General features: G+C 41.3%; 1 protein-coding gene across 1 annotated transcript in view; it reads left to right on the top strand.

Moving 5' to 3' along the window:
- khdc4 (KH domain containing 4, pre-mRNA splicing factor) overlaps positions 1-25,675 on the top strand; it is a 59,066-nt gene that overhangs the window by 21,002 nt on the left and 12,389 nt on the right. Inside the window, exons 6-11 of the mRNA XM_055631493.1 lie at positions 1,296-1,450; positions 3,101-3,312; positions 5,202-5,262; positions 17,317-17,377; positions 24,464-24,801; positions 25,225-25,389. Of these exons, the coding sequence (XP_055487468.1) occupies positions 1,296-1,450; positions 3,101-3,312; positions 5,202-5,262; positions 17,317-17,377; positions 24,464-24,801; positions 25,225-25,389 (992 nt within the window). The remainder of the gene's footprint in view (positions 1-1,295; positions 1,451-3,100; positions 3,313-5,201; positions 5,263-17,316; positions 17,378-24,463; positions 24,802-25,224; positions 25,390-25,675) is intronic.

Below are 25,675 nucleotides of genomic sequence, written 5' to 3'. Positions count from 1 at the left end.
AGATCATTTAGGCTGAGTTTAATTTGTTTATATTAGAGATACAATGTGGGAGTAGTCCGTGCCAACCAGCGATCGCTGTACACTAGCACTATCCTACACATTATGGACAATTTACAATTGTTACCAAAGCCAATTAAACGAAAAAACTGTTAGTCTTTGGAATGTGGGAGGAAACCAGAGCACTCGGGGAAAACCCACGCGGTCACAGGGAGAACGTACAAACTCCATACAGACAGCACCCGTAATCAGGATCAAGCCCAAGTCTCTGGCATTGTAAGACAGCAACTCTACTGCTGCTCCACTGTGCCACCCAAAATTCATTTTGCCGAGGTTTGTGGACACAGGAGCAGCGTCCGCGGTTGATATTTTACCCTTGTTCATGATAACTGTTGGGTTAATATCACCCCACAAAATAACCTTCAGCCCTGAGTGAACTTAGCTAACCGTAAACAGGAGGAGAACAAATCCGTCTTGGCTGAAACGGTCAGTCGGAAAACCTGAAAAGACTGGCTCAGCTTTTAAATTGTGTGAAATGTTGGACATAAATGTGTGGCGTGAACTGTCATTTCAAATATCAGATTGAATTCATATCATAAACTTTGGGGGATCAGGTATTGGGTCAAATGGCATGGAAACGGCACCTTTGGCTCAGGGAATCACTGCTCACCATTAGGTACCCGTTTGCACTAATCCCACTTTTTATTCGCCCCATATTCCCATTATCACCAAGAAACCATTTAATGTACCAATGTGCATGTTTTTGAAACGTGGGACGAAACCTGAGCACACCACAGTCGCAGCGAGAACATGCAAATTCCACAGCATCGGAGGTCAAGATTGAACCCAGGTCACTGTAGCTGTGAGACAGTAGCTCTCCACTGTGATGGTGATCGATAATAATAGACCTTTCACATCAATTTCTACTAGGAAAAGTAACATCTTTCATTTTTCAGATGTCAAAGGATTTCCTGTACAGTAGAGATACTGCTGCTTTTGAAGATGATGAGCACCATGTTCATCTTTAAATTAAAAATAAAAACCATTGAATTTGTTACTAGGTTGCATCTTAAAAGCGGGTTTTTCAGTAATGCAAACCTGCTGATCAACTACTGTGATAGTGTAATCAGTCCAGCAGATCATCTGTCTGTAAATACAGTAGATTTGACAGCATCTGTTTGGATTTGTAGGGAAGCTTTTGGTGAGCATTCATAGAAATGTTTCACAACAGTTACTCGGTGTACCATTCTTTAAAAAAATTATGTGTGTAAACTACAGCTTTTTTTCCTCCATCTCAGGGGCTGTGAACAGGATCAAAGAGATTATTGGTGAAGCACTAGCAAAAGAAGCCATTAAGCAGCCACTTCCACCTGTGGTGACCTCCACTGCAAGAAGCAGTCCAATGACTGCACATAACTCTCCATTCAGCACTTTGCCTCAGTTACAACCAGGGGTATGTATGTTTGACCTAAATTGGGTATTGTGGTTGGAGTGGATATTTGTTCACAATTTATATTATTGTGAGTATGACAGCATAATGCAGTACTATTCTGTCAGATTTACTTAAAAGTGGAATTTACAAAAAAATATGCAGGTGCCACAACCAATTTCCAGAATACTTTGAGGTTCATAATTGCACAAAATGTACACTCTGAGGTCCTGTAAATTACAACTTCCCCTTGTTATTAGGGTCTGACCTTTTTAAAAAAGCAGCCTGTGGCTTTTAAAACTAGAGGCTTTTTAAAACACTTCAAGATTGATGTACAAAATATATACACTTCAATATTAAGGCTCCCCTTGTAAATGTGGTTTGTTGTAAGTTTAGTAAAGGTTTGAATCCTTGATGCACGTTATTTTTTGTGAAGAAGTATAAATCCATCTTTGATCAGCAATTGCATTTTTATTTTGAGAAAAATGGGCTAAAAGTAAATGTCAAGATTTCCCACCGGAAATAAGCGGGAAATAATTGATGGGAAATAATTGAGCTTTTGATTGGCCTTGGCATACCCAGATGCAGAGTAGAGCCTTCTTGTGGTATTGAAATACTGCTTTAGCACCAATCCTTAAAAGGGACTTCAAATGACACGTGAAATGTGAAAATGTTTGTTACCAAATGTTGCATTTTCTAAAGATTTATTTGGAAATATTTCTTGCGATACAGTGGTGTAGCTGGTGCCTCACAGCGCCAGCAACCCAAGTTCGACCCTGACCTATCTAACTGGAGTTTGCACGTTCTCCCTGTGACCGTGTAGGTTTCCTCCGGGTACTCTGGTTTCTTGCCACATCCCAAAGACATGTGGGTTTGTAGGTTAGTTGGCCTCTGTAAAGGCCCCTAGTGTTTAAGTAGTGGATGCGAAAATGGGATGACATTGAATATGTTAACTCGTAGTTTGTTTGGGTGATTGATGGTCAGTGTGAAATGAGTAAGCCGAAAGGCCTGTTTCTACACTATCTCCAAACTAAACTACAAATTTAATTATGAACAAAAGTGAATTATTGGGCTCATTGAGCCTGGCAGTTCTCAGAGCAGTCCCATCAGCCCTGCATGATTGTCCTTCTTAATCTCCCTGTGATTTTGTGGAAACTGAATAAATTAACAAATATACATAGATTGTATTGAGGTTAGAAATCATACATTGTTCTTATGCTGGGATATGGATTAGTGAAGATCTTGTGTACCAATTTATTGCTTTTTTTTTTTAACCTCTTACACTATCTTTTATAAGAACAAATTAATTCCAATAGCATTGAATTGGTAAAATTAAGTGACTGTAAAGCTAACGAGAGCGATTGAAAATACTTCCCTTTCCGTTATGTTAATCTGGATAATGCACGACTAGCGTAGCTTGCTGTAGGCCAGCTTTGCATTGCATTTTTTCTGGCCTCGCATCAAACAATACAAAAGTTTTGCTGAGGGGAAAAAAGTGGACTTTTTTGCACAAAATGTGAATGTTATTTTCATGCTTCTACTTGGTACTTCACAACAGAGAAATCAGTTTTAGAAAGTAATCGGAGGAGCTTAGTGTATTTGTGGTCACCTTACTGTGTATACCAAGAATCTCAACACTGAAATGCATTTTTTTTGTTATTTTTTTTGTTCCAGATGCATTTTGTTCAGGACAAAATCTTTGTAGGTTTAGAGCATGTGCCTCCAAATTTCAATGCGAAAGAAAAAGTGGAGGGCCCAGGGGGGTCATTTCTGCAGCATATTCAGAATGAAACAGGAGCCAAAGTTCACCTGCGGGGCAAAGGGTCAGGGTTCATTGAACCAACATCTGGACGAGAGGCATTTGAACCAATGTATATTTATATCACGTAAGTTTAACTTCTTAAACTAAAAGCAAAATTACTACTAACAGATTTCTGGGAGAGTGCATTATTGTACTGCAGCTTAGTTCTACTGCTACTTTAACATTGAACTGTTTTAGAGTAACACTCGTGGAGCTTGCCACTATGCAGAAGATAGACACAAAATGCTGGAGTAACTCAGTGGGACAGGCAGCATCTCTGGAGAGAAGGAATGGGTGACATTTCAGGTCGAGACACCATGCAGGGCAGGTTATTCAACTTGGCTTCCCATTTGTCACTAAAAGTTTGCTTCCACTATCACTGGTGCACCCGAACTACAGCGTGCACTGGCTACAAGATGCATAAAAGCAACTCGCTTATGTTTTGTTCGGCAGCAACTTGGCAAACCTCTTGTCATTACTACCCAGAAGGACAAACTGCAGGCTCCAGATTCATTTCCACCAACTGATAGTTCCCTAGTAAATCACACAGCATCTTGACTGAGCAATACGTTGCCCTTCCTTTATCATCAGAGTCAAAATCCTTGGAATTCCCGACTACATGTACTGTGGGGTGATTTCGCCACATGGACTATCGAGCTTCAAATGGTTGACATACTAATCTTAATAAAATGTAATTAGGGATGAGCAATAAATGCTGGCCTTGCCATCAGTAATATATTCCATGAATTGAATAAAAAATTGCAAAGGAATGTATATTTAATAAAGTCAGTGAGAATTTTGTGCAAATTGGAAAAATAACTGAAAATTGTAGTAGTTAAGGGATTTTACAGATGTCCCATTATTATTATTTTTGGTGGGCGAGCAGTGCAAACCCACAGCATTGGAATGTTCTGTTCCATCTCGTATTTATTCAGACCTGTGTGTCCATACATAAGTGCGTTAAACACTATTGATTTGAACTTGTTTAAGTTTCATTATGTATGGAATTTTGTATGGTTACATCGGTCAAGCTTTGTTATTTACGACAATGTGAGGGATCAGAGGTTTCCCTTGGATGAAGAGATTTTATTAAGATTTGTGAATCTGATCGGTGATTGTCAAGTTGGTAGTAAATTGATCACATCAGATATGGTGTTTAAGTGTTCAACGTGTGCGTATAATGAGGGGGTGATTATTGTGCTGCATTTGGCAATTTGATTAATATTTCCATCTTCTCCCCACACGATCTCTCCTCCCCACCTGCTGCATACATATTGGGGTAGATCGTAGCGGGTCATGCATGCAAGATTAGTTGCCGCATTTATCTACCAAAATTTCAGAATGAGAATCTTTGTAAAGTGACATCCCAAGGAATTGGCTTTTGTCAGCAGCCATTCGGAAGTTGAATTTGTTCTAAAATTAATAATTCATAAATTAACATTACTTGATGTACTAGCTGAGGTGAACATGGAAATGTACAGCACGGAGGTGAACATGGAAATGTACAGCGCAGGAACAGCCGTTCAGCCTACTACATCTGGCGAAATGATGCCAAGACAAACTTATATCTACCTACACATATCCCTCCTTTCCCTGTAACTCCATTTGCTTTTCATAAAGTCTCTTAAATGCCACTCTCGTATCTGCCTCCATCACCACTCGGACAACGTGGACCACCCTCTGTGTAAAAAAAAAAAAAAAACATGCCCTGCAGATCTCCTTTAAACTTTGTCCCTCTCACCTTAAAGCTATGATCTTTAGCGTTTGATATTTCCATTCTAGGAGAAAGGTTCCAGCTGCATCATGATTTAATATATTTGTCTCCCCTCAATCTCAGGTGTTCCAGCGAAAACAATCTAAAACGTGTGACTGTTGCTACTCTAGAGACTCAAACCAGGCTTAAGCAAAATGAATATTCAGTGTCTGTTATGTTCTTTCTTTACGTAGAAAGCTATAACCTTTTTGTTTCTACAGTCATCCTAAACCAGAAGGTTTGGCATCGGCAAAAACACTGTGTGAAAACTTGCTTCAGACGGTGAGTGGATTCCTATTGGATCCTTTAGTCAGCTTTGTATGCAGGAAATCTATCATAAGATAAGAATCTACAGTCAGATGCATAGTTGGGGACCATCTGGCTTCCTTACAGATCGTAATGACAACTTTGATGAAACTATGTTGAGCCTGTCAAACTCCCAATGGAGATCAAACTCCGCCTCCAGTGAACCCTGTGTTGTGCTGTTGACATTGGTGCATAAGGGAGATTACATGATCCTGCCCCCCCCCCCCCCCCCCCCCACATGCTGATGTCACAAATTGTTAAATCCCTCTTCCGTCCCTGCCAAAAAAAAAACAAGCTCATCATTTGCCAAATGAAAGAGATGGTGTTTGCTCAGGTGTTGCAGGAATTTCAGTCATAGACTTGTATCGCATAGAAACAGACCTTTAGGCCAACTGTGTCCAGGCCAACTATCATGCCAATACTAATGTCACCTGCTGTCATTAATTCCCTGTCCCTCTATGCTGTACTCATTCAAGTACCTGTCGAGATGCTTCTTAAATGTTGTTACTGTTTCTACTTCCACCACCTTCTCTAGCAGGTCATTCCAGATACCGACTACTTTGAAAGATTTACCTTTCAGATCCCCTTTAAACCTCAATAACAATGTTCTTTTCCCTCACAGGATTTTTAAGAACCATGGTCTTTTTAATAGCAAATAGTACAATTGTATTGCTACAAACTAAAAATACCAAAGGCTTTATGTTAAATTGATTCTTGCAGTGTCGAAAGAAGTGGTTGCTTGTCAATTTCTATGATGCCTGATTACAGGGGGAAGGTTACATGGAAACTTTTGTTTTCCCTTAGACTGTTTTTTCCAAAACTGGTATTTCTCGCTTATCAAGTTGCAAAGTAACTTTTAAGTTTCTTAAATTGTGTGATCGAAATCGCATTAGAACAGTTTGTCCCGCAAAATACAAATAGTACTGCATAATTATCACTTGCGTTATATCTAATTTGATTTATGGAAACCTTTTTATAGCAGAATTACTTGTATTTACTGTTCTCTGAGTGAAAAAGGTTCCCCTCAGATCCACTCTCAATCTCCATCCATGGGATGGGAACAGCTCTGCAGGAAATTGCAGAGAGTTGTGGATGTAGTCTAGACCATCACGCAAACCCATGTCCCGTCCATTTCCATCTACATTTCACGCTGGTCGCCAAGATCGCCAGCTTAATCAAGGACCAGTCTCATTCAGGCACTCCCCCTTCTCCCCTCTCCTATCAGGCAAGAGGTACAGATGTTTGAAAATGAAAACCTCCAGTTTCAGGGACAGTTTCTTCCCAGCTATTATGAGACAACTAGATGGTCCACTCATCAGCTAGAGTGCTGTCCTGACCTCCCATCTACCTCATTGGAGCATTTTGAACTATCTTTAATCGGACATCATCTTGCACTAAATATTGTATGCTTTATCCTTTATCTGTGCACTGTAGATGCCTTAATTGTAATCATGTATAGTCTTTTCATTGATTAGATAGCACTCAAACAAAAGCTTTTCACTGCACCTCAGTACACATGACAATAATAAACCAAACTAAACTAAATTCTCTTCCCCCTTACCTTAAATCTAAATCCTCTAATTTTATCTACTTCTGTTAAAGGGAAAAACAGTCAACCTTAGTTTCCTGCAGTCTACCCTGTGCATCCCTCATAATTTTATGTACCTTTATCACGTACCCTCTTAATCTCCTACTGACTAGGGAAAACAAACTTGGCATCTCTAGTCTCCCCATAACCAAAACACTCCATTCTAGGAAACATCCTCGTCAATCTCTTCTGCACCACCTCCAGTATCGGTCTCTTTTGATTTAGAAGATGCTTCGGTGCACTAGGACATTTTCTGAAACTGTTGTAGTGTTGATAAATGTTTTGCCGAGTAATACTTTGCAAACTCAAATTCCAATTATCCCAGCATCAGAATTTGAGAGGCATAGTTAAACAGACTAAAGTAGATTTTAAAGATAGCTGATGGGCACTTTAATGCTCATCCACCATGACATGATTGAGGAATAAGGGAAACGCAGCCATGCAGAAGGTAGATTATGGCTTTATGGTACAGGTCCACCACCAATTTTCCAGCAATGGATGGTCTGGCAGTGACTGATTCCACCAGTCTGGCCGTCTTCTCTTATGTGCTAGCAGTTAAGGCTAGACATTCCAACCATGTCTAGGCTGAAGTTTAGTTTCATTCGCAGAAATTCATTACATTTTATAGATTGTCATCCCAAGCATGATGTCCCTGTTTTTGTCTGACCTTCCCTGTGTGCACCTTGGGTACATGCAGCTTAATGTACCTTTCTGTTTGCATCAAAATTACTACCAAGTATTTTAAGCAATCAAGACTAGTCAGTATGTAAAAGAAAGAACTGTAGATGCTGGAAAAATCGAAGGTAGACAAAAATGCTGGAGAAACTCTATGGAGGCAGCATCTATGGAGCGAAGGAATAATAGGTGACGTTTGGGGTCGAGACCCTTCTTCAGACTGATGTGGGGGGAGAGGGGGCAGGAAGAAGAAAGGAAGAGGCGGAGACAGTGGGCTGTGGGAGAGCTGGGAAGGGGAGGGGAAGGAGGGAGAAAGCAAGGACAACCTGAAATTGGAGGTCAATGTTCATACCACTGGGGTGTAAACTACCCATGCAAAATATGAGGTGCTGCTTCTCCAATTTGGGACTCACTCTGGCCATGGAGGAGACCCAGGACAGAAAGGTTGGATTCGGAATGGGAGGGGGAGTTGAAGTGCTGAGCCACCAGGAGATCAGGTTGGTTAATACGAACTGTGCGGAGGTGTAGGGCGAAGCTCTAGAGCAGTTGACACCTAGAGCAGCGCGGATGCAATAAATTGGAGATTGGAGGAGGTTCAGGTGAACCTCTGCCTCACCTGGAACGACTGGTTGGGTCCTTAGATGGAGTCGAGGGGAGAGGTAAAGTGACAAGTGTAGCATTTCCTGCAGTTGCAAGGGAAAGTACCAGGAGAGGGGGTGATTTGGGTGGGAAGGGACAAATTGACCAAGGAGTTACGGAGGGAGCGGTCTCTGTGGAAAGCCGAAAGGGGAGGAGATGGGAAGATGTGGCCAGTGGTGGGATCCCGTTGGAGGTGTTGAAAATGTTGGAGGATTATCTGTTGTATATGACAGCTGGTAGGGTGGAAGTTCAGGACAAGGGGGACTCTGCCCTTGGTACGAGTGGGGGGATGGGGAGTGACAGTGGAGTTACGGGATATAGAGGAGACTCTGGTGAGAGCCTCATCTATAGTCGAAGAGGGGAACCCCCGTTCCCTAAAGAATGAGGACGTCTCCGATGCCCTGGTGCGGAACACCTCATCCTGGGTGCAGGTGCGGTGTAGACGGAGGAATTGGGAGTAGGGGATAAAGTCCTTACAGGAAGCAGGGTCGGAAGAAGTATAGCCCAGATAGCCATGGGAGTCTGTGGGTTTGTAGTAGATGTCGGTCAGTAGTCTGTCACCTGCGATGGAGATAGTGAGGTCTAGAAATGGTAGGGAGATGTCGGAAATGGTCCAGGTATATTTGAGTGCCGGATGGAAGTTAGTGGTGAAATGGATGAAGTCAGTGAGTTCTGCATGGGTGCAGGAGGTGGCACCAATGCAGTCTTCAATGTAGCAGAGGTAAATTTCGGGGATAGGCCCACGGTACGCCTCGAACAAGGATTGTTTGACGTTAGTAGTCAGTAAATGCTTTTTAATGTTCATTTGTTGGATTTGGCTATTATTGGCATGGACAGCATTTACTTGTGTAGGAAGGCAGTGCAGATGCTATTTTACACCAAAGATTTATTTCCCATTTATTTCCCATCCCTCGGGCAGCTGATAGTGAATTTCCTTCTGCCGTAGTTTCTTGTAGCATTTTTGTTAATCCGGTAGTTTAAAGTTGTCGTGCTCCATGTTTGTTTCCATGCGTAATTTATGAAATGCGTGTACATTTGTGGTTTGCTTTGAACTTGTGTGTCTGCATCATTTGACAAGGTCTGTTACTACTCCAGTTTCAAAAGCACTATGCTATTGCATCGTAGTAAATTAGTACTTAAAGCAGATTTGGCCCATTCTTTCCAGACAAAAATGGAGTACATCCTCCTTCCTAGCTTATGTCTGAGAATTAATCAATTTAAAAGCAGTATTTTGACTTCGGCCCAAAACGTGGCCTATTTCCTTCGCTCCATAGATGCTGCCTCGCCCGCTGAGTTTCTCCAGCATTTTTGTCTGCCTTCGATTTTCCAGCATCTGAAGTTCCTTCTTAAACATTTTGTCTTGACCGTCAGCTTTATGGAATTGTAATAGCTAATAGAATTATTATATGTATTTATTTTTTTCAATTGCTCCGTACAATTTGTAACATTTTCCCACACTGTACATCAAGTAGGATAATGCTTTGAAATCAAAGTGGCCACATTTTTTATTCATTCATGGATAGTAGGTGTTGCTAGAAGACTCGCATTTATTGCTCATTACAGAGTCCTTACACTTCAAAAGGTCTTGAAGATGCTTTTGGATGTTCTGTGAGGGGAATTGTAGATCTCTAATTGACCTTGGAAGTTGGTGAAATGCCATTGATATGCTTTGCTGCAGTCATTGGCGAAGGTGAGAAGATTCTATAGAGGGAATGCTGGGATTTTGACTCTGAAGGTGCTTGATAATATGATGGAAGTGTCACATCACAGGATGCCTTCGGTGTGAAGAAGTGACTGTTTCCACAAGGACAATGAAGTGGTCACTCTATCCAATACAACCATAGAGAGAGAGAGAGAGAGAGAGAGAGAGAGAGAGAGAGAGAGAAACCTACTAGGGGAAGATTGGTGAAGGTTTGTCCAAATAGATTTTCCATGTGTTGCTTCCCTTGTTTCCTACAGTAGGATCCACCTGGTAACTGACACCCTTTTAGATATCTACCAGTTTGTATGTAGTATGCTACCAAGGAATTCTCGATAACAGTTGTCAAAAGTCATCTGTCAGTGCTTTCTTCACCCTTCCCTGTATTGGTGATATTTTCAAGTGATGGCTAGCTGATGGATAGATAATAATCAGCAACAAACTTCCTTTGTATTTTTCCTAACAGTCTTTATGTGGTTTGCAGATAATGGTGAAGATTCCAGGGCCACTCCCTCCATGTGAAGTGCTTTTGTTTTGAGTTTCCATGTGAGTCCCTGTCACCTGGCTAGGCTCATTTCTCAACACAAGGTTCAGTATGTTCCTTCCTCAGATTGGAGTATCTGCATACTGTTTCAAGAAACCCTATTGGATACACCTCTCAAATTCTGCCTCTTCCAAGCCTTCGGCACTGAGCATATCCCAGTTAATAATAGGGAATTTAAAGTCACCCATTAAGACAACTCTGTTCGACAAAATGATGGAGTAACTCAGCAGGACAGGCAGCATCACTGGAGAGAAGGAATGGGTGACCCTTCTTCAGACTGATGTCAGGGGAGGGGGTGAGACAAAGATAGAATGTAGTTGGAGACAGTAATACTAGTGGGAGACCTAGGAAGTGGGAGAGGATGGACAGAGAAAGCAAGGGCCATCTGAAGTTAGAGAAGTCAATGTTCATACCGCTGGGGTGTAAACTACCCAAGCAAAATATGAGGTGCTGTTCCTCCAATTTGCAATGGGCCTCACTCTGACAATGGAGGAGGCCCATGACAGAAAGGTCAGATTGGGAATGGGAGGGGGAGTTGAAGTGCTGGGCCACCGGGTGATTAGGTGGGTTAAGACTGACTGAGTGGAAGTGTTCAGCGAAACGATCGCCGAGCCTATGCTTGGTCTCGCCTAATGTAGAGAACCGACACCTGGAATAGCGGATATAGTAGATAAGGTTGGAGGAGATGCAAGTGAACCTCTTCATCACCTGGAAAGACTGTTTGGGTTCTTGAATGAAGTCGAGGGGGGAGGTGTTGCATCTTCTGTGGTTTCAGGAGAAAGTACCCGGGGAAGGGGTGGTTTGGGTGGGAAGGGACGAGTTGACCAGGGATTTTCGGAGGGAACGGTCTCTGCGGAAAGCAGAAAGGGGTGGAGATGGGAAGATGTGGCCAGTAGTGGGATCCTGTTGGAGGTGGCGAAAATGTTGGAGGATTATATGCTGCTTCTTTTGTATCGAAGGCAACTCTGTTGCTTTGGCATCTTTTGGTAATCTGTCTACACATCTACTCCTCTATCTCCCGCTTGCTTTTACAGGTGCTTCTATGCCCTACCCACATTGCCTCAGTAGACAAACCCTACATTATGTCCTCTGAGTGCCGCTGTGACAATCTCTGTGAGTAGTAGGGCAACTTCTCCACTTCTTTTACCTCTCTCTTGATGACGTCTGAAACCCCATGACATTGAGCTGCTTGTCCTGTCCCCCTCTCAACCACGTTTCTGTAATGGCCACAACATCATAGTCCTAAGCACTAATCCATGCTGCAAATTCATCTGCTCTCTCCTCAAGACTCTCATTGAAATAAACAGATGACAGCCCATTGCGACACAACATTCCTTCAACTCACCCTGCCTGTCCTTCCTTTGAGACTTACTGATCCTCACCTCTACCTTCTCATCACTCATTCTAATTTCTGACCTACTACTCTGGTTCCCACCCCTTGCCTCGCTAGTTTAAACTCTCTCGAGTAGCACCAGCAAACCTCTTTTAAGGATATTGGTTCTCCTCCTGATAATTTATGTCTAACCCCCAATATTCACTTTGCAGGACCTAATCCCTTTTCCTACATATATGTCCTTAGGTTCTCTTCACTTTCCTGAAATACACATGATAGTTAGGAGAAGCCAGTGTGTGTTTCTTTACTGCTATGGCATATCTAGTATCATGTGTTGCTTGCAGCATTTCCCCAAAATAAGTAATATTACTATCCCCTGCAATAATTGCCCTTTCTTGATGAATAGATTAAGTTCTATGTTGATTTATTTGTAAAATAATTGTTGTAGAAAATTTGAGTCTTCACAAGCATAGTTTATGGAAGAGGGAAACCAAATCAGTTTGCTCTTTAAATAGCAATCAATTAGTTAAGGAACTGTATGTATGATATAGATTAGGTCTAATCTGCATGTATGATATAATAGATTAGAGCAGGAATAGATATGGCTGTGACTGCTCTATAATGTAGTATTCTTTATTAATTGTTAAAGGCAGTAAACCTTGAAGTTATCATCAGAAGTTATTTGTGCAGCTATTTCTTTGTGTGCAATTGCTTCCAGGGTTAAGTGAACAGAGGTTAATATTTTCCAAGGTATTGCAACTCCTGTTTCAGGACTCGACCAGCTTTATGGTGCTGATGAGAAACCTGATGGAAGTGGATCTCTCACTTGTCTGAGATGTGCAGTGAGCTAGCCATAGCAGACTGCAGCCATGGTAAAGAAGCTGTGTAGAAACTTGAAGCAATTGTATCTGAAAGAAAGTACCTGAGATAATTTAAGATAGATTTTGGATTTTATATTAAGTACAGGATAAATCATGAATTGCATTTGAGCATATATGAAATATATTTTAAAACTTGCATACTGGATAATTTGGAGTGTTCGGTGTTTATTCTGTTAACAACTCTAAATGTTGCAAAGGTCATGGTACTAGATTCAGATGAAACTCCATTACTTTGTTTCTTTCCACAACCCCAATCTCAAAAAGTCTAATTTGAAATTCTACTTTTATTTCTGCTCCGTTTCTTCGGTACCATTAATCTCTTTTGCTCGTTCACTCACCTCCTGAATAAACAGCCTAAAGTGGCAATTCTTCCGCTATAATTTTCAAAACATGCATTATTATCATTAATGACCTTAAATGCATTTATAATTCCTTCTCTATCACAACATTATTGAAAACCCACCTACTTGAATATTGCATGTCAAACGTTAGTCCAAAAGTCTTGATAATTTAAGTGCCTGTCCAATTGTATCTTAAACGCAATGAATGTATTCCATCACCCATTCCATCACCTTCCCTGGCAGAGAGGTCCAGATAGCAACCATCTGAAAAAAAAAGCACCACTGAAATCCTCTTCAAAATTCCTTCCGCTCACCTTAAATCTTTGATCTCTTGTTTTTGATATGCCTATCGTTGAAAATAAAGTTCAACGATCTAGCCTATCTTTACCTCTTATAACTTCATCTACTTCTGTCAGGTCAACACTGGCCATGTTGCTCCAAGGAAACCCAGCATATAATTAAAGTCCTCCAGTCCAAGCACATCCAGGTGAATCTCCTCTGCACACTCTCCAAAGCACTGACATCCTTCCTATAATTTGGAACCTAGAATAGCACATCATTCTCTAATGCAATCTAACTATCCTGGGGCCCATGCAAGTGCTCATGGCTTGGAGAAAGTGAAAGGAGTCAAAGAAGTTGTGGGTGAACTATGACAAGCATCTATGTCGGCATGGACAGGTTGGTCCAAAGGGCCTGTTTCCGTGCTATATGACTCTATGTCTTGAACTCTAATGTCCCACTGTTCATTAATGTCCTTAGCACCCTCCTGTGCATGTTTTATTCCTATTTCATTTTTCAAATAGCATTACCCTGCATTTGTCATGCCTAAGTTCCACCTGCGGTAGCCTTTAAAAACATTCCTCACTATCCACAACACCGCTTTCATGTCGTCTATAAAGCTACTAACAGTATCTCCCACATGTACATATATATTGTTTGCCCCTCTCACGTTAAACCTATGCCCTCTAGCTTTTGACATTTTCATTCTGGGACAAAACATTTTGACTACCCTATCTATGCCTCTCCTAATTTTACATACTTTTATCACATCTCTCAATTTAAGTTTCTCTGACCTAATCCAGGCAGCATTCAGGTAAATCTTTATATATGTCAGGTGCCAGCATTGGTCACAGAGGTTTGATCAAGGAATAGAGACCCAGCCTAGTCAACCTCTCCCTATAGCTCAGACCCTCTAGTCCTGGCAACATCCTCGTAAATCTTCTCTGAATCCTTTCAAGCTTGACAATATATTTCCTATAACGTGCTCAGAACTGAACACAATAAAAGTAAGTAATAAATTATATTAAAATGTAAAAGTAAAAGTAGATGCTGGATATCAGAAATAAAACCAGTAAACACTGGAGGCCAATCAGAGTCTGTTGAGAGCAAGGGCATTAACATCAACAGCTGATTTGTATAGGTTCGTGGAGCCAGAGATTTATGAATGGCATTGGGGACAGAGTGAAAAAAAACCCAACTGCAACTGTGAGATGTGGGCTGATGCTGGAAAGAGAAAAAAATGTTTTCCCTAAGATTGCATGAGGAAATGCCATGAGAAGTGAAATGGTTGGCAGAGATGAAATAGTAAACCCAGTGAGTCACGGAGGGAATGGTGTGCTTGAAATGTTGACAAGCGCTCTGGTAGATCAGTCTGGTGATGGATATTGTACAAAATTATCCCGTGATTGTGGAACTGGTAGATGGAAGTTAAGCATAAGAGAATTGTGAGAAGGGCACAGCATAGAACAGTACAGCTCGGCAACAGGTACTTTGGCCCACATTATCAATGCCGATCATGATGGAAAGATAAACTAATCTCATTTGTCTGCACGTCCTTGAATTCCCTGCATTCCCTGGCAGCACGTTTCAGTCACCCGCCATCCTCTGTGTGGGGAATAAAAACTGCCCTGCACATGTTTTAAACTTTGCCCCTCTCACGTTAAAGCTATGCCCTCTAGCTTTTGACATTTTCATTCTGGGACAAAACATTTTGACTACCCTATCTATCTATGCCTCTCCTAACTTTACATACTTTTATCACATCTCCTCTCAATCTAAGTTTCTCGGACCTAATCCATGCAGCATTCAGGTAAATCTTTTCTGCATCCTTTCCAAAGCCTCCACATCCATCCTGTAATAGGGCAACCAGAGCTGCACGCAATACTTCAAATGTGGCCTCACCAAAGTCTTAGAGCTTCAACATGCCTTGCTGACTCTTATACTCAAAAGTGTGGGAAACAAAGGAGGTATGGTTGAAAGCCTTGTGAACTGGTAGGGTGGAATCGAAAGTTAGATTAAAAAGTACTCTCGGAAGGATTTAATCAAGTTTGTGACCAATATCCATTAACAGAAGCGCTCAGAGTTCCACAGATATTTTGACTGCATGAATTCTGTGAAAGGAGGGTTGGAGGTCTGCATTCTCTTCTCTGTCATTTCAGTTCTGGTAAGATTTCCCACAACAAATCTTTTGAAATCTTTTTATTTCTGCAACTTGCTCTCCACTGTTGATAAAACTTTTAATCATGTCTGTTTGTTTCATCTGCCATGCCCCCTTTCAGCTAGCACGTGGGTCAGATTCCCCATTTCTTTGATATCCACTCCATCACCCTCCATGTTTAATGGATCAGTCAATTTCTGCCACCATAGTAAGATTCCACCAACGGCATTCCCTTCTCTTTCTGCATTCCAAAGGGGAACTGTTCCCTCTGTTGCTCACTCTTCCGCCTCATTCAACCACTTCCTTTCCCACGGCATTTTCCCATGCAACCTTTTACCCATCAAATTTAGTGTGTTTGGTGTAAATTATGTAGTCTCTGCATTGAAGAAACCAAAAGAAGATGGGCAACATACCTCTCTCTGTTTAATCTGCAGCAGTGACACTGAATTCCAGTTGCCAGTCAGTTTAAACCTCCATCCCACTTTGACTATTCTGTTTGTGGTCTTCAGCCTGCTCCAAAAAAGTCTTAACAAGCTGGAGGAGCAGCACTTCATCTGTGTAGACACATTACAAACCTTAGGATTCCATATGCAATTCAACAATTTCAATAACTTTTTGTTTTTCCTCTAAAATACCCAGTTCTCTGCAACATTATTAACCTGTAACATTAATACAGTCTCTCTAAAATGTTGCCTGGACTGCTGAATATTTCCTATATTCAGCTAACTTCCTCACAAGCTGGAAAGGGTACAGAGAAGATTTATGAGGATGTTGCCAGGACTAGAGGGTCTGAGCTATAGGGAGAGGTTGAGTTGGACTCCATTCCTTGGAGCGCAGGAGGATGAGGGGTGATCTTATATAGGTGTATAAGATCATGAGAGGAATAGATCATGTAGATACACAGTCTCTTGCCCTGAGAAGGTGAATCAAGGACCAGAGGAGACATAAATTTAAAGTGAAGAGGAAAAGATTTATTAGGAATCCGAGGGGTAATTCTTTCACACAAAGGGTGGTGGGTGTTTATGGAGAGGGTAGTTGAGGCTGGGACTGTCCCAACGTTTAAGAAACATTTAGATAGGTACATGGATAGGATAGGCTTGGAGGGATAATGGCCAAACGTAGGCAGGTGGGACTGGTGTAGCTGGGTCATGTAGTCCGGTGTGGGCAAGTTGGGCCGAATGGCCCATTTATTTCCACGCTGTATCACTCTACGACTATTTATTATAAATTCAGATTTCCATTCACTTGTATCTTCCACAATCTCCAGTTCCAACAATGTTCTTTCTCTCTCTACTGCTCACATGCATCCCCTTCGATGTACATTCTGACAGATCAGCTGTGATCAATTATCATTCATCAATCTTTCTTAGCTGGAAGCTGTTGTCATCTGGATAAGCTTGGTTTCCACCCTGTTACTCTCGCTCCTCCCTGTCTGCAACATAAAATGCATTTGTTTCTCAGTCGGAGTTTCGATTGAAGGTCATCAACCTGAAATCTTAACTCTTTTCCTCCACATGCCGCTTATTTGCACAGCGACGTTAATTGCTTTTTCCAATATGTAAGTTAAACAGAATGACAATGGCTAATAGAAACACAATAGTCTATTAACGATGATTACATGTTCAGACTCTTTGGGGAGTGTGTGGGGAAAGCATACTGTTTTATGATTCAAGCCACAGGGTGACTGATGTGAAGGCATTTAATGTTGGAAGAACTAATGAAGTCATTCTTTATAGACAGAAAATGTTACCAAGATGTTAATATAATGCAGTAATAAGGTATACCCTGGTTGTGTTTGGACCTAAGCCATGGATGCATAATGTCAAAGAATGATATGCATGTATTGATATTAATTTGCAAACTAATACAAGGTGAATGCTATCTTTTTTTAAGGTATATGCAGAGTATACCAGATACCAAAGCCAGATTACAACAGGACTGGGTCCACCATCAGGTATACTTTGTGGTGTGAATTTTGAAGGATATAAATAATAATGTCATGTCTATTACTTATATTACCAAGTAAGAGAGTTAAATGTTAAGGCAAGAAGCATCATGAAAATAAGTGTCAAGATTGCAAGTTTCATTCCTGGGACAAGGAAGAACTATCCTGTTGTGCTAGGCAATATTGAATGAATTTATTTTATAAAATCTAGAAGGGACGATAGAAGATTTTACCAATTCCATAAATTTCATCAAAGGACCCTGGTGAAATGTACAATAGCTGCTTTCCATGCCTGGAGAGCAAGAGTGTATTCTTCCTCATTTTAGTGTAAATGGTTAGTTGTTTAGCACAAGTGAAGGGTAAATAGAGTCAAACAGCACGGTAACAGGCCCTTCAGCAAAATCTGTCCACGTCGACCAAGATACCACATCTACTCATCCCACCTGCTCACTTTTGGCCCATATCCATCTAGCCACTTCAATCTGGACTTCCACTGTTACGCTGATGACACCCAGATCTACCTTGGCACCAAATCCCCCCACAACCCCTCCCTCTCCCATATCAACTCCTGTTTGTCAGCTATAAAAACCTGGATGCAACATAATTTCCTCAAACTCAACAGCGATAAGACAGAATTTCTCCTCATAGGCTCCAAAGCCACACTCAGCAAAATCAATAACCCCACTCTCACCATCGACGGCACCACTGTCTACCCATCTCCCCAGGCCCGCAACCTTGGCGTGATCTTTGATTCCACCCTCTCCCTTGAGCCTCACATCCGCCATGTCATTAAAACCTCCTTCTTTCATCTCCGCAACATCGCCAAACTCAAACCCTCTCTCACACCGCCCGCTGCTGAAACATGGAAACATAGAAAATAGGTGCCGGAGTAGGCCATTCGGCCCTTCGAGCCTGCACTGCCATTCAATATGATCATGGCTGATCATCCAACTCGGTATCCTGTACCTGCCTTCTCTCCATACCCCCTGATCCCTTTAGCCACAAGGGCCACATCTAACTCCATCTTAAATATAGCCAATGAACTGGCCTCAACTACCTTCTGCGGCAGAGAATTCCAGAGATTCACCACTCTCTGTGTAAAAAAAGGTTTTCCTCATCTCGGTCCTAAAAGATTTCCCCCTTATCCTTAAACTGTGACCCCTTGTTCTGGGCTTCCCCAACATCGGGAACAATCTTCCTGCATCAAGCCTGTCCAACCCCATAAGAATTTTGTAAGTTTCTATAAGATCCCCCCTGAATCTTCTAAATTCTAGCGAGTACAAACCGAGTCTATCCAGTCTTTCTTCATATGAAAGTCCTGACATCCCAGGAATCAGTCTGGTGAACCTTCTCTGTACTCCCTCTATGGCAAGAATGTCTTTCCTCAGATTAGGAGACCAAAACTGTACGCAATACCCCAGGTGTGGTCTCACCAAGCCCCTGTACAACTGCAGTAGAACCTCCCTGCTCCTATACTCAAATCTGACACCATTCAGATAATAATCAGTCTTCCTGTTCTTCACTGCCTGCTGCACCTGCATGCCTACTTTTAATGACTGGTGTACCACGACACCCAGGTCTCGTTGCATCTCCCCCTTTCCTAATCCACCACCATTCAGATAATAATCTACTTTCCTGTTTTTGCCACCAAAGTGGATAACCTCACATTTATCCACACTATACTGCATCTGCCATGCATTTGCCCACTCACCCAGCCTATCCAAGTCATCTTGCAGCCTCCTAGCATCCTCCTCACAGCTAACACTGCCCCCCAGCTTTGTGTCATCCGCAAACTTGGAGATGTTGCATTCAATTCCCTCGTCCAAATCATTAATATATATCGTAAATAGCTGGGGTCCCAGAACTGAGCCTTGCGGTACCCCACTAGTCACTGCCTGCCATTGTGAAAAGGACCCGTTTACTCCTACTCTTTGCTTCCTGTCTGCCAACCAGTTCTCTATCCACATCAATACTGAACCCCCAATACCATGTGCTTTAAGTTTGTATACTAATCTCTTATGTGGGACCTTGTCGAAAGCCTTCTGAAAGTCCAGATATAACACATCCACTGGTTCTCCCTTATCCACTCTACTGGTTACATCCTCGAAAAATTCTATAAGATTCGTCAGACATGATTTACCCTTCATAAATCCATGCTGACTTTGTCCAATGATTTCACCACTTTCCAAATGTGCTGCTATCCCATCTTTAATAACTGATTCTAGCAGTTTCCCCACTACCGACGTTAGACTAACTGGTCTGTAATTCCCCGTTTTCTCTCTCCCTCCCTTTTTAAAAAGTGGTGTTACATTAGCTACCCTCCAACCCTCAGGAACTACTCCAGAATCTAAAGAGTTTTGAAAAATTATCACTAATGCATCCACTATTTCTGGGGCTACTTCCTTAAGTACTCTGGGATGCAGCCTATCTGGCCCTGGGGATTTATCGGCCTTTAATCCATTCAATTTACCTAACACCACTTGCCGGCTAACCTGGATTTCACTTAGTTCCTCCATCTCATTTGACCCCCGGTCCCCTGCTACTTCCGGCAGATTTTTTATGTCTTCCTTAGTGAAGACAGAACCAAAGTAGTTATTCAATTGCTCTGCCATGTCCTTGTTCCCTATGATCAATAACCTGTTTCTGACTGCAAGGGACCTAGATTTGTTTTAACTAATCTTTTTCTCTTCACATATCTATAAAAGCTTTTGCAGTCAGTTTTTATGTTACCTGCCAGTTTTCTTTCATAATCTATTTTCCCTTTCCTAATTAAGTCCTTTGTCCTCCTCTGCTGGTCTCTGAATTTCTCCAGGTCCTCTGGTAGGCTGCTTTTTTTTGTTTTTTTTTGTTTTTTTGTTTTGTTTATTTTATTAGAAGTTAATACAATACAAAACAGTACAGTGGAACCTAATTTTAGGTGCCAACTATGTCATACCGTAATCCATTCTATGTACAACCTCTAGTTTTATGTTATGAAAAGGAAGTAAGCAAGACAAGAAAAAGAAAACAATAGAAAGAGGAAAAAGTGGAAAAATAGATGGTAGAGAGTAGAAAAACGTGAAGTGTGTATATAAAAAAATAAAGAAAAAGAAAAAGTGGAAAGTAGAAATAGAAGAGAAGGCCCCTTAAAAGAGAATTTTTCAAATCTGTATTCGGAGATGTAGATCTATCCACGTCATGAACTGAAATCAGCAATCTTTACGGTACCGCTGCATCACATGATTCCAAAAAGTCGATGAAAGGAGACCAACTCCTTAAGAATTGGTCATATTTATCTATTAGTTGGAGTCTCATTTCTTCAAGGCGTGCTATGTGCTTTTTCTGGCTAAAGACTCATCCATGCCTTCATCTCCTCCCGACTGGACTATTGCAACTCACTTCTCCTTGGCATCAGCTCCACCTACATCACCTACATCAACCGACTCCAACTGGTCCAGAACGCAGCTGCCCGACTCATCACCCACACCAAATCCTGGCATCACATCACTCCAGTCCTCAAACAACTTCACTGGTTTCCCATCTCCCACCGGATCACCTACAAAATCCTGATCCTCACCTACAAAGCCCTCCACCATCTGGCCCCCCCATATCTCACTGACCTCCTCTCCCCCTACCAACCCTCACGGTCCCTCAGATCCACATCAGCTGGTCTCCTCTCCATCCACAAGTCCAACCTCCACAGTTTTGGGGACAGAGCCTTCTCCAGGGCAGCTCTGGAACTCCCTCCCCCAACTGATCCGCAATTCCGTGTCCCTCACCATCTTCTAGTCCCGCCTCAAGACCCATCTCTTCACCTCTGCCTATCCTTAGCCCCACATGCCGTCCCTTTTCATCTGTGCATTAATTGCCTCATACTGTGTTTTGTATTGTATTCTATATTTACTTTGTGTACTAGTCATGTCTCTACTATTTATTTCATTCCCCTTACATGTTTGTCCTCTACCTGCTAAAGTTTTGTAAGGTGTCCTTGAGACTCTTGAAAGCCCCCCATAAATAAAATGTATTATTATTTATTATTAGACCTTTCCTGTCCATGTATCTGTCAAAATGTATTTTAAATATTGTTATAGTACCTGCCTCAACTATCTCCCCAGCTTGTTCCATATACCCACCACCCTCAGTGTGAAAATGTTGTCCCTTGGATTCCTATTAAATCTTTCCCCTTTCTTAAACCTATGTTCCTCTGGTTCTTGATTCCCCTCCTCTGGGTAAAAGACTTGCATTCACCTTATCCATTTCCCTCATGATTTTATACACCTCAATAAGATTATCCCTCAGCTTCCTGCGCTCTAAGGCATAAAGTCCTATCCGGCTCAATCTCTCCCTACAGCTCAGGTCCTTGTGTCCTGGCAACATCCTCATAAATCTTCTCTTTCCAGCTTAATGACATCCTTCCTATAACTGGACCAAAACTGAACACAATGTAGCCTCACCAATGTCTCATACAATGTAACATAACATCCCAACTTTTATACTCATGAATCTGACTAATAAAACCCAATGTACTGAAAGTCTTCTTGACCATCCTATCTATCTGTGACATCACTTTCAGAGAACCATGTTCTTGTACTATTAAATCTGAGAAGGTCTTGGTTTGACATCCCTAAAGTCAACACTTTGTACTTATCTGCATTAAACTCCATTAGCCGTTCCGCAGCCCACTTGCCCAGCTGATCAAGCTCCTGCTGTCATTTTTGATAACCCATCTACACTATGATACCGGCTTGGATATGAAGAAGGGTTTCGGCCTGAAACGTTGCCCATTTCCTTCGCTTCATAGATGCGGCCGCACCTGCTGAGTTTCTCCAGCACTTTTGTCTACCTTCATTATGATACCACCCACTTCAGCGTCAAATATCTTCACTCAGGATGGTGAATCTTTGGAATTCACATTTCCAGTGGGTTGAGGATGTCTATTCATTGCTGAGAATAGATTAATTTCTTTGACGTCAAAGGAATCATTTTATATTATGGGAAGGTGCGGTATACCAACCATGATCTCACTGTACAATTAGGACAGAATTGAACTATTTTCTATTCGAATCTTCCTTCATTAATCAGTGAGTTCAAAACAAAATATGTATGGTATTAATCAACTAATAGTGATGAGAAGATGCTTCATCATGGTCTTTTTAAACAATAGAATTTCATTTATTTTAGTTGTCAATATAATGGTTTATGGTTGGTCAGGCCTCTATTTCAGTGTGTGGAAGAAGTTTTGGAAATTGATTTCAGTACCGATCTAATATAGATTGAGAGCTATTCCGAAACTATTTACTTCCACGATTTTCAGAATTAAACAAGTTTATGGATTTGACTTGTTTAAACCCTAGAACCATAGACTTTAACACTACCAAGTTTCAGAAGTGGTATGCAGCCGCATGTTCACTGTTCAATGCATCAAATGGATACAATCTCTACACGTTGATTTATTATTAAAAACTATTAAGAATTATTTCTGAATATAAACAAAGTATTTCTAATATGCTGATTTTGTTTGTGGCTGTTGGTATGTATTTTATATTTTAATTATATAATAAAATTGTGGAGGAATGAGAAAGTGAGATAGCCTAACAACAATGCTGCACTCACTGGTATGACCTCCCAGATTAAAATTATGCAGCAATTTGTTTTACTGAGCGCCAGCACTTAATTGTTGCTAAAGCACACTACTGTTACTGCATACACAAACCCCTTAATGATACGATTACATTTAAAAATCATTCTTGAGGTGAACCGAGTGCATGCTAGAAAACACAAAAAAACAATTTGCTCCCACCTTCTTTTAGGGACCAGTTTTAGGAAAAGGCAACTCTTGAATATTCCACGGCATCATTTTACAAAGTGTTTTCTGCCCAAGTGACTGAGAGATGGGTCACTTTGTAAACTGGCCACCGTATGGGCAAACCTGATGCTCAGATCATAAGGTTTGACCATCTTACAAGGCAAATCTGGAAACCAGAACCCTTGCTCACCCAAGTCTTTTGGTGGACTAATGTGCCAGGAGTCCTTTACTCCTGGCACATTAGGAATGGATAGGAGGAACTGCAGATGCTGGTTTATATCGAATATAGAAGCAAAGTGCTGGAGTAACTCAGCTGGTCAGGCAACATCTCTGGAGGAAAGGAATAGGTGATGTTTTGGATCAGAACCCTTCTGCAGACTCTGAAGAAGGGTTCCAACCCAAAATGCCACCTATTCCTTTCCTCCATAGATGATGACTGACCCGCTGAGTTACTCCAGCATTTTATGCCTACACATTCGGAATGGATGTAAACAGAGAGAATGAAGTGCAGAAGAATTGCTGTCGGCCTTTGGATAGAATGGTGGAGGAACAGTAGGGTACCAGATAGTGGGACAAATGCTGGAGGAACTGAGGAAGGAAGAAGGCTCACTAACCAAACCATTGACTGGTTTCTCTTTCAACTTGGCTGCTTGACTGGCAAAGTTCTTCCAGCATTTCTGTTTTGATTTCAGATTCCAGCATCTTCAGTTTAATTTGTTTGCCAAATAGTGGGGTCAAGTTTGGGGTAAGGATAGAGAAGAGAGAAATGAAGGGTTGGGGGAGAACGGCAGAGAAAGTAAGTATGTGCTTCTGTGTCCATCTCTCCTTGGTCCTTCCCCCAATACTAATGGCTGGTGTGGGTTGGTTAGTTTTCAATCAATTCACATTTCCAGCGGTTTGCGGATGTCTATTCATTGCTGAGAATAGATTAATTTCTTTGACGTCAATGTAATCATATTATATAATGGGAAGGTGCGGTATACCAACCATGATCTCACTGTAGAATAAGGACAGAATTGAACTAGTTGGTAAAATTGGTTAGGTCATATGTGTAATAATGTAACCAGTTATGATCCTTACTATAAAAAGGATTTAGATACATCAAAATGAATAGATTGCCCCATAAGAGGAAAGGTTGAATCTGGCATTGCTATTGCTGAACAGTATTTGAATTCCTTTCCAATAGGCATTGTCTGACATGTTAGGTTTGTAATCTCACCAGTTAATTAGAAAAAGCAAAGATAATTTTTGATCATGTGTGACACAATTGAACATGAACCTTATTTTTTTAAATCTTCAATGTTTTGCAGTTTATTCCATGGTGACACCGTCTCCAGTCATTGGTCCTGCCCAGAATCCTATTTCTGTTTTACCTCCAGTGATGACCTCACAGCCCTATCCAATTCAGCCACAGACAACTGTCCCATACACGTTTGCAAACACAAATGCACAGTTTACTACACAGCAATTTAGGCAGCCTCTTCCAACATCTTATGCTACTGGAATGCCTACAGAGATGAATCAGAACCAAGTGGTGTCAGGAATGGTGAATCAAGGATCGCCGAACAACTTTCAAATGCCACAACCAATGCCAGGACCTTGTTTTACACAACAGCCTTTGCAACAAACTGGAGCAAATTTGCAACAGGTGACAACATAAATAAAACAAACTTGTATAACGTCAGTCAATGAGCTTTGAAATAAGGTTTGGTGTGAGCTAATGTGTTGCAATGATAAATTAGACTGCCATTTTTTTAACTTTATCTCAGATTTGGGCATTGGAAATAATATTCAATAACATTCAGATTGATTTCAGTTTTCTTTGTAAAATATTATGTAACCACGTGTGAAGATGTAATTACTTCTAATGAATGACTGAGCTCTGAGTACTATAGCTTGGAGTATAGCCGTTAGTAATGCATTTGGATTTGCATGAATTGTTAATGTTCCTTGTCATTTTGGGGAATAATACTAGTGAAAACAAACCCTGGCATTTTCAGCTTTTGTAATGATGGCTTGAGCGTTTCCTCATTTTGAAAAACTACTCCAACTAAGTGTTGGTCGTTTATAGGTTCAGTCTGTAAACTCCACCCACATGCCGCTCTCCATGTCCAGCTCAGAATATCAGTTCCAGGCCTCGGGTAACAATAACCCAATGCCACCACCTGGGCCACAGAAGAGACGCTTCACAGAAGAAAGAGCAGCAAATACACCAGAAGGACTTCTTGGATACAGGGTAGGTACATTCATAATGTGCGTGTTTGAGAGAAGAAGCCACTCGGTGTAATACACCAAAATAATTCATTGCATTTGGATTTTAGGGATGTTCAGAAGAGGGAGACTCTGATTGGCTTTATGATACAACTGGATAAACCCTTAATTGGAGGTGGTTAGAACAAACCTCGATTTTTAAAATCCAGATACCAAGAAAAATTTTGTTTTATATGGTTGAAGGAACTATTTTAAGATTTTGAAAGAATATCCAAAGCTAATAAAACAGTTAACTGCATACTTTTAAAATA

Source organism: Leucoraja erinacea, chromosome 3, assembly GCF_028641065.1.
Source record: "Leucoraja erinacea ecotype New England chromosome 3, Leri_hhj_1, whole genome shotgun sequence".
Classification (NCBI taxonomy): Eukaryota; Metazoa; Chordata; class Chondrichthyes; order Rajiformes; family Rajidae; genus Leucoraja; species Leucoraja erinaceus.
Note: the sequence above shows the minus strand (reverse complement) of the source record. Positions and strands in the feature narration are given on the sequence as shown.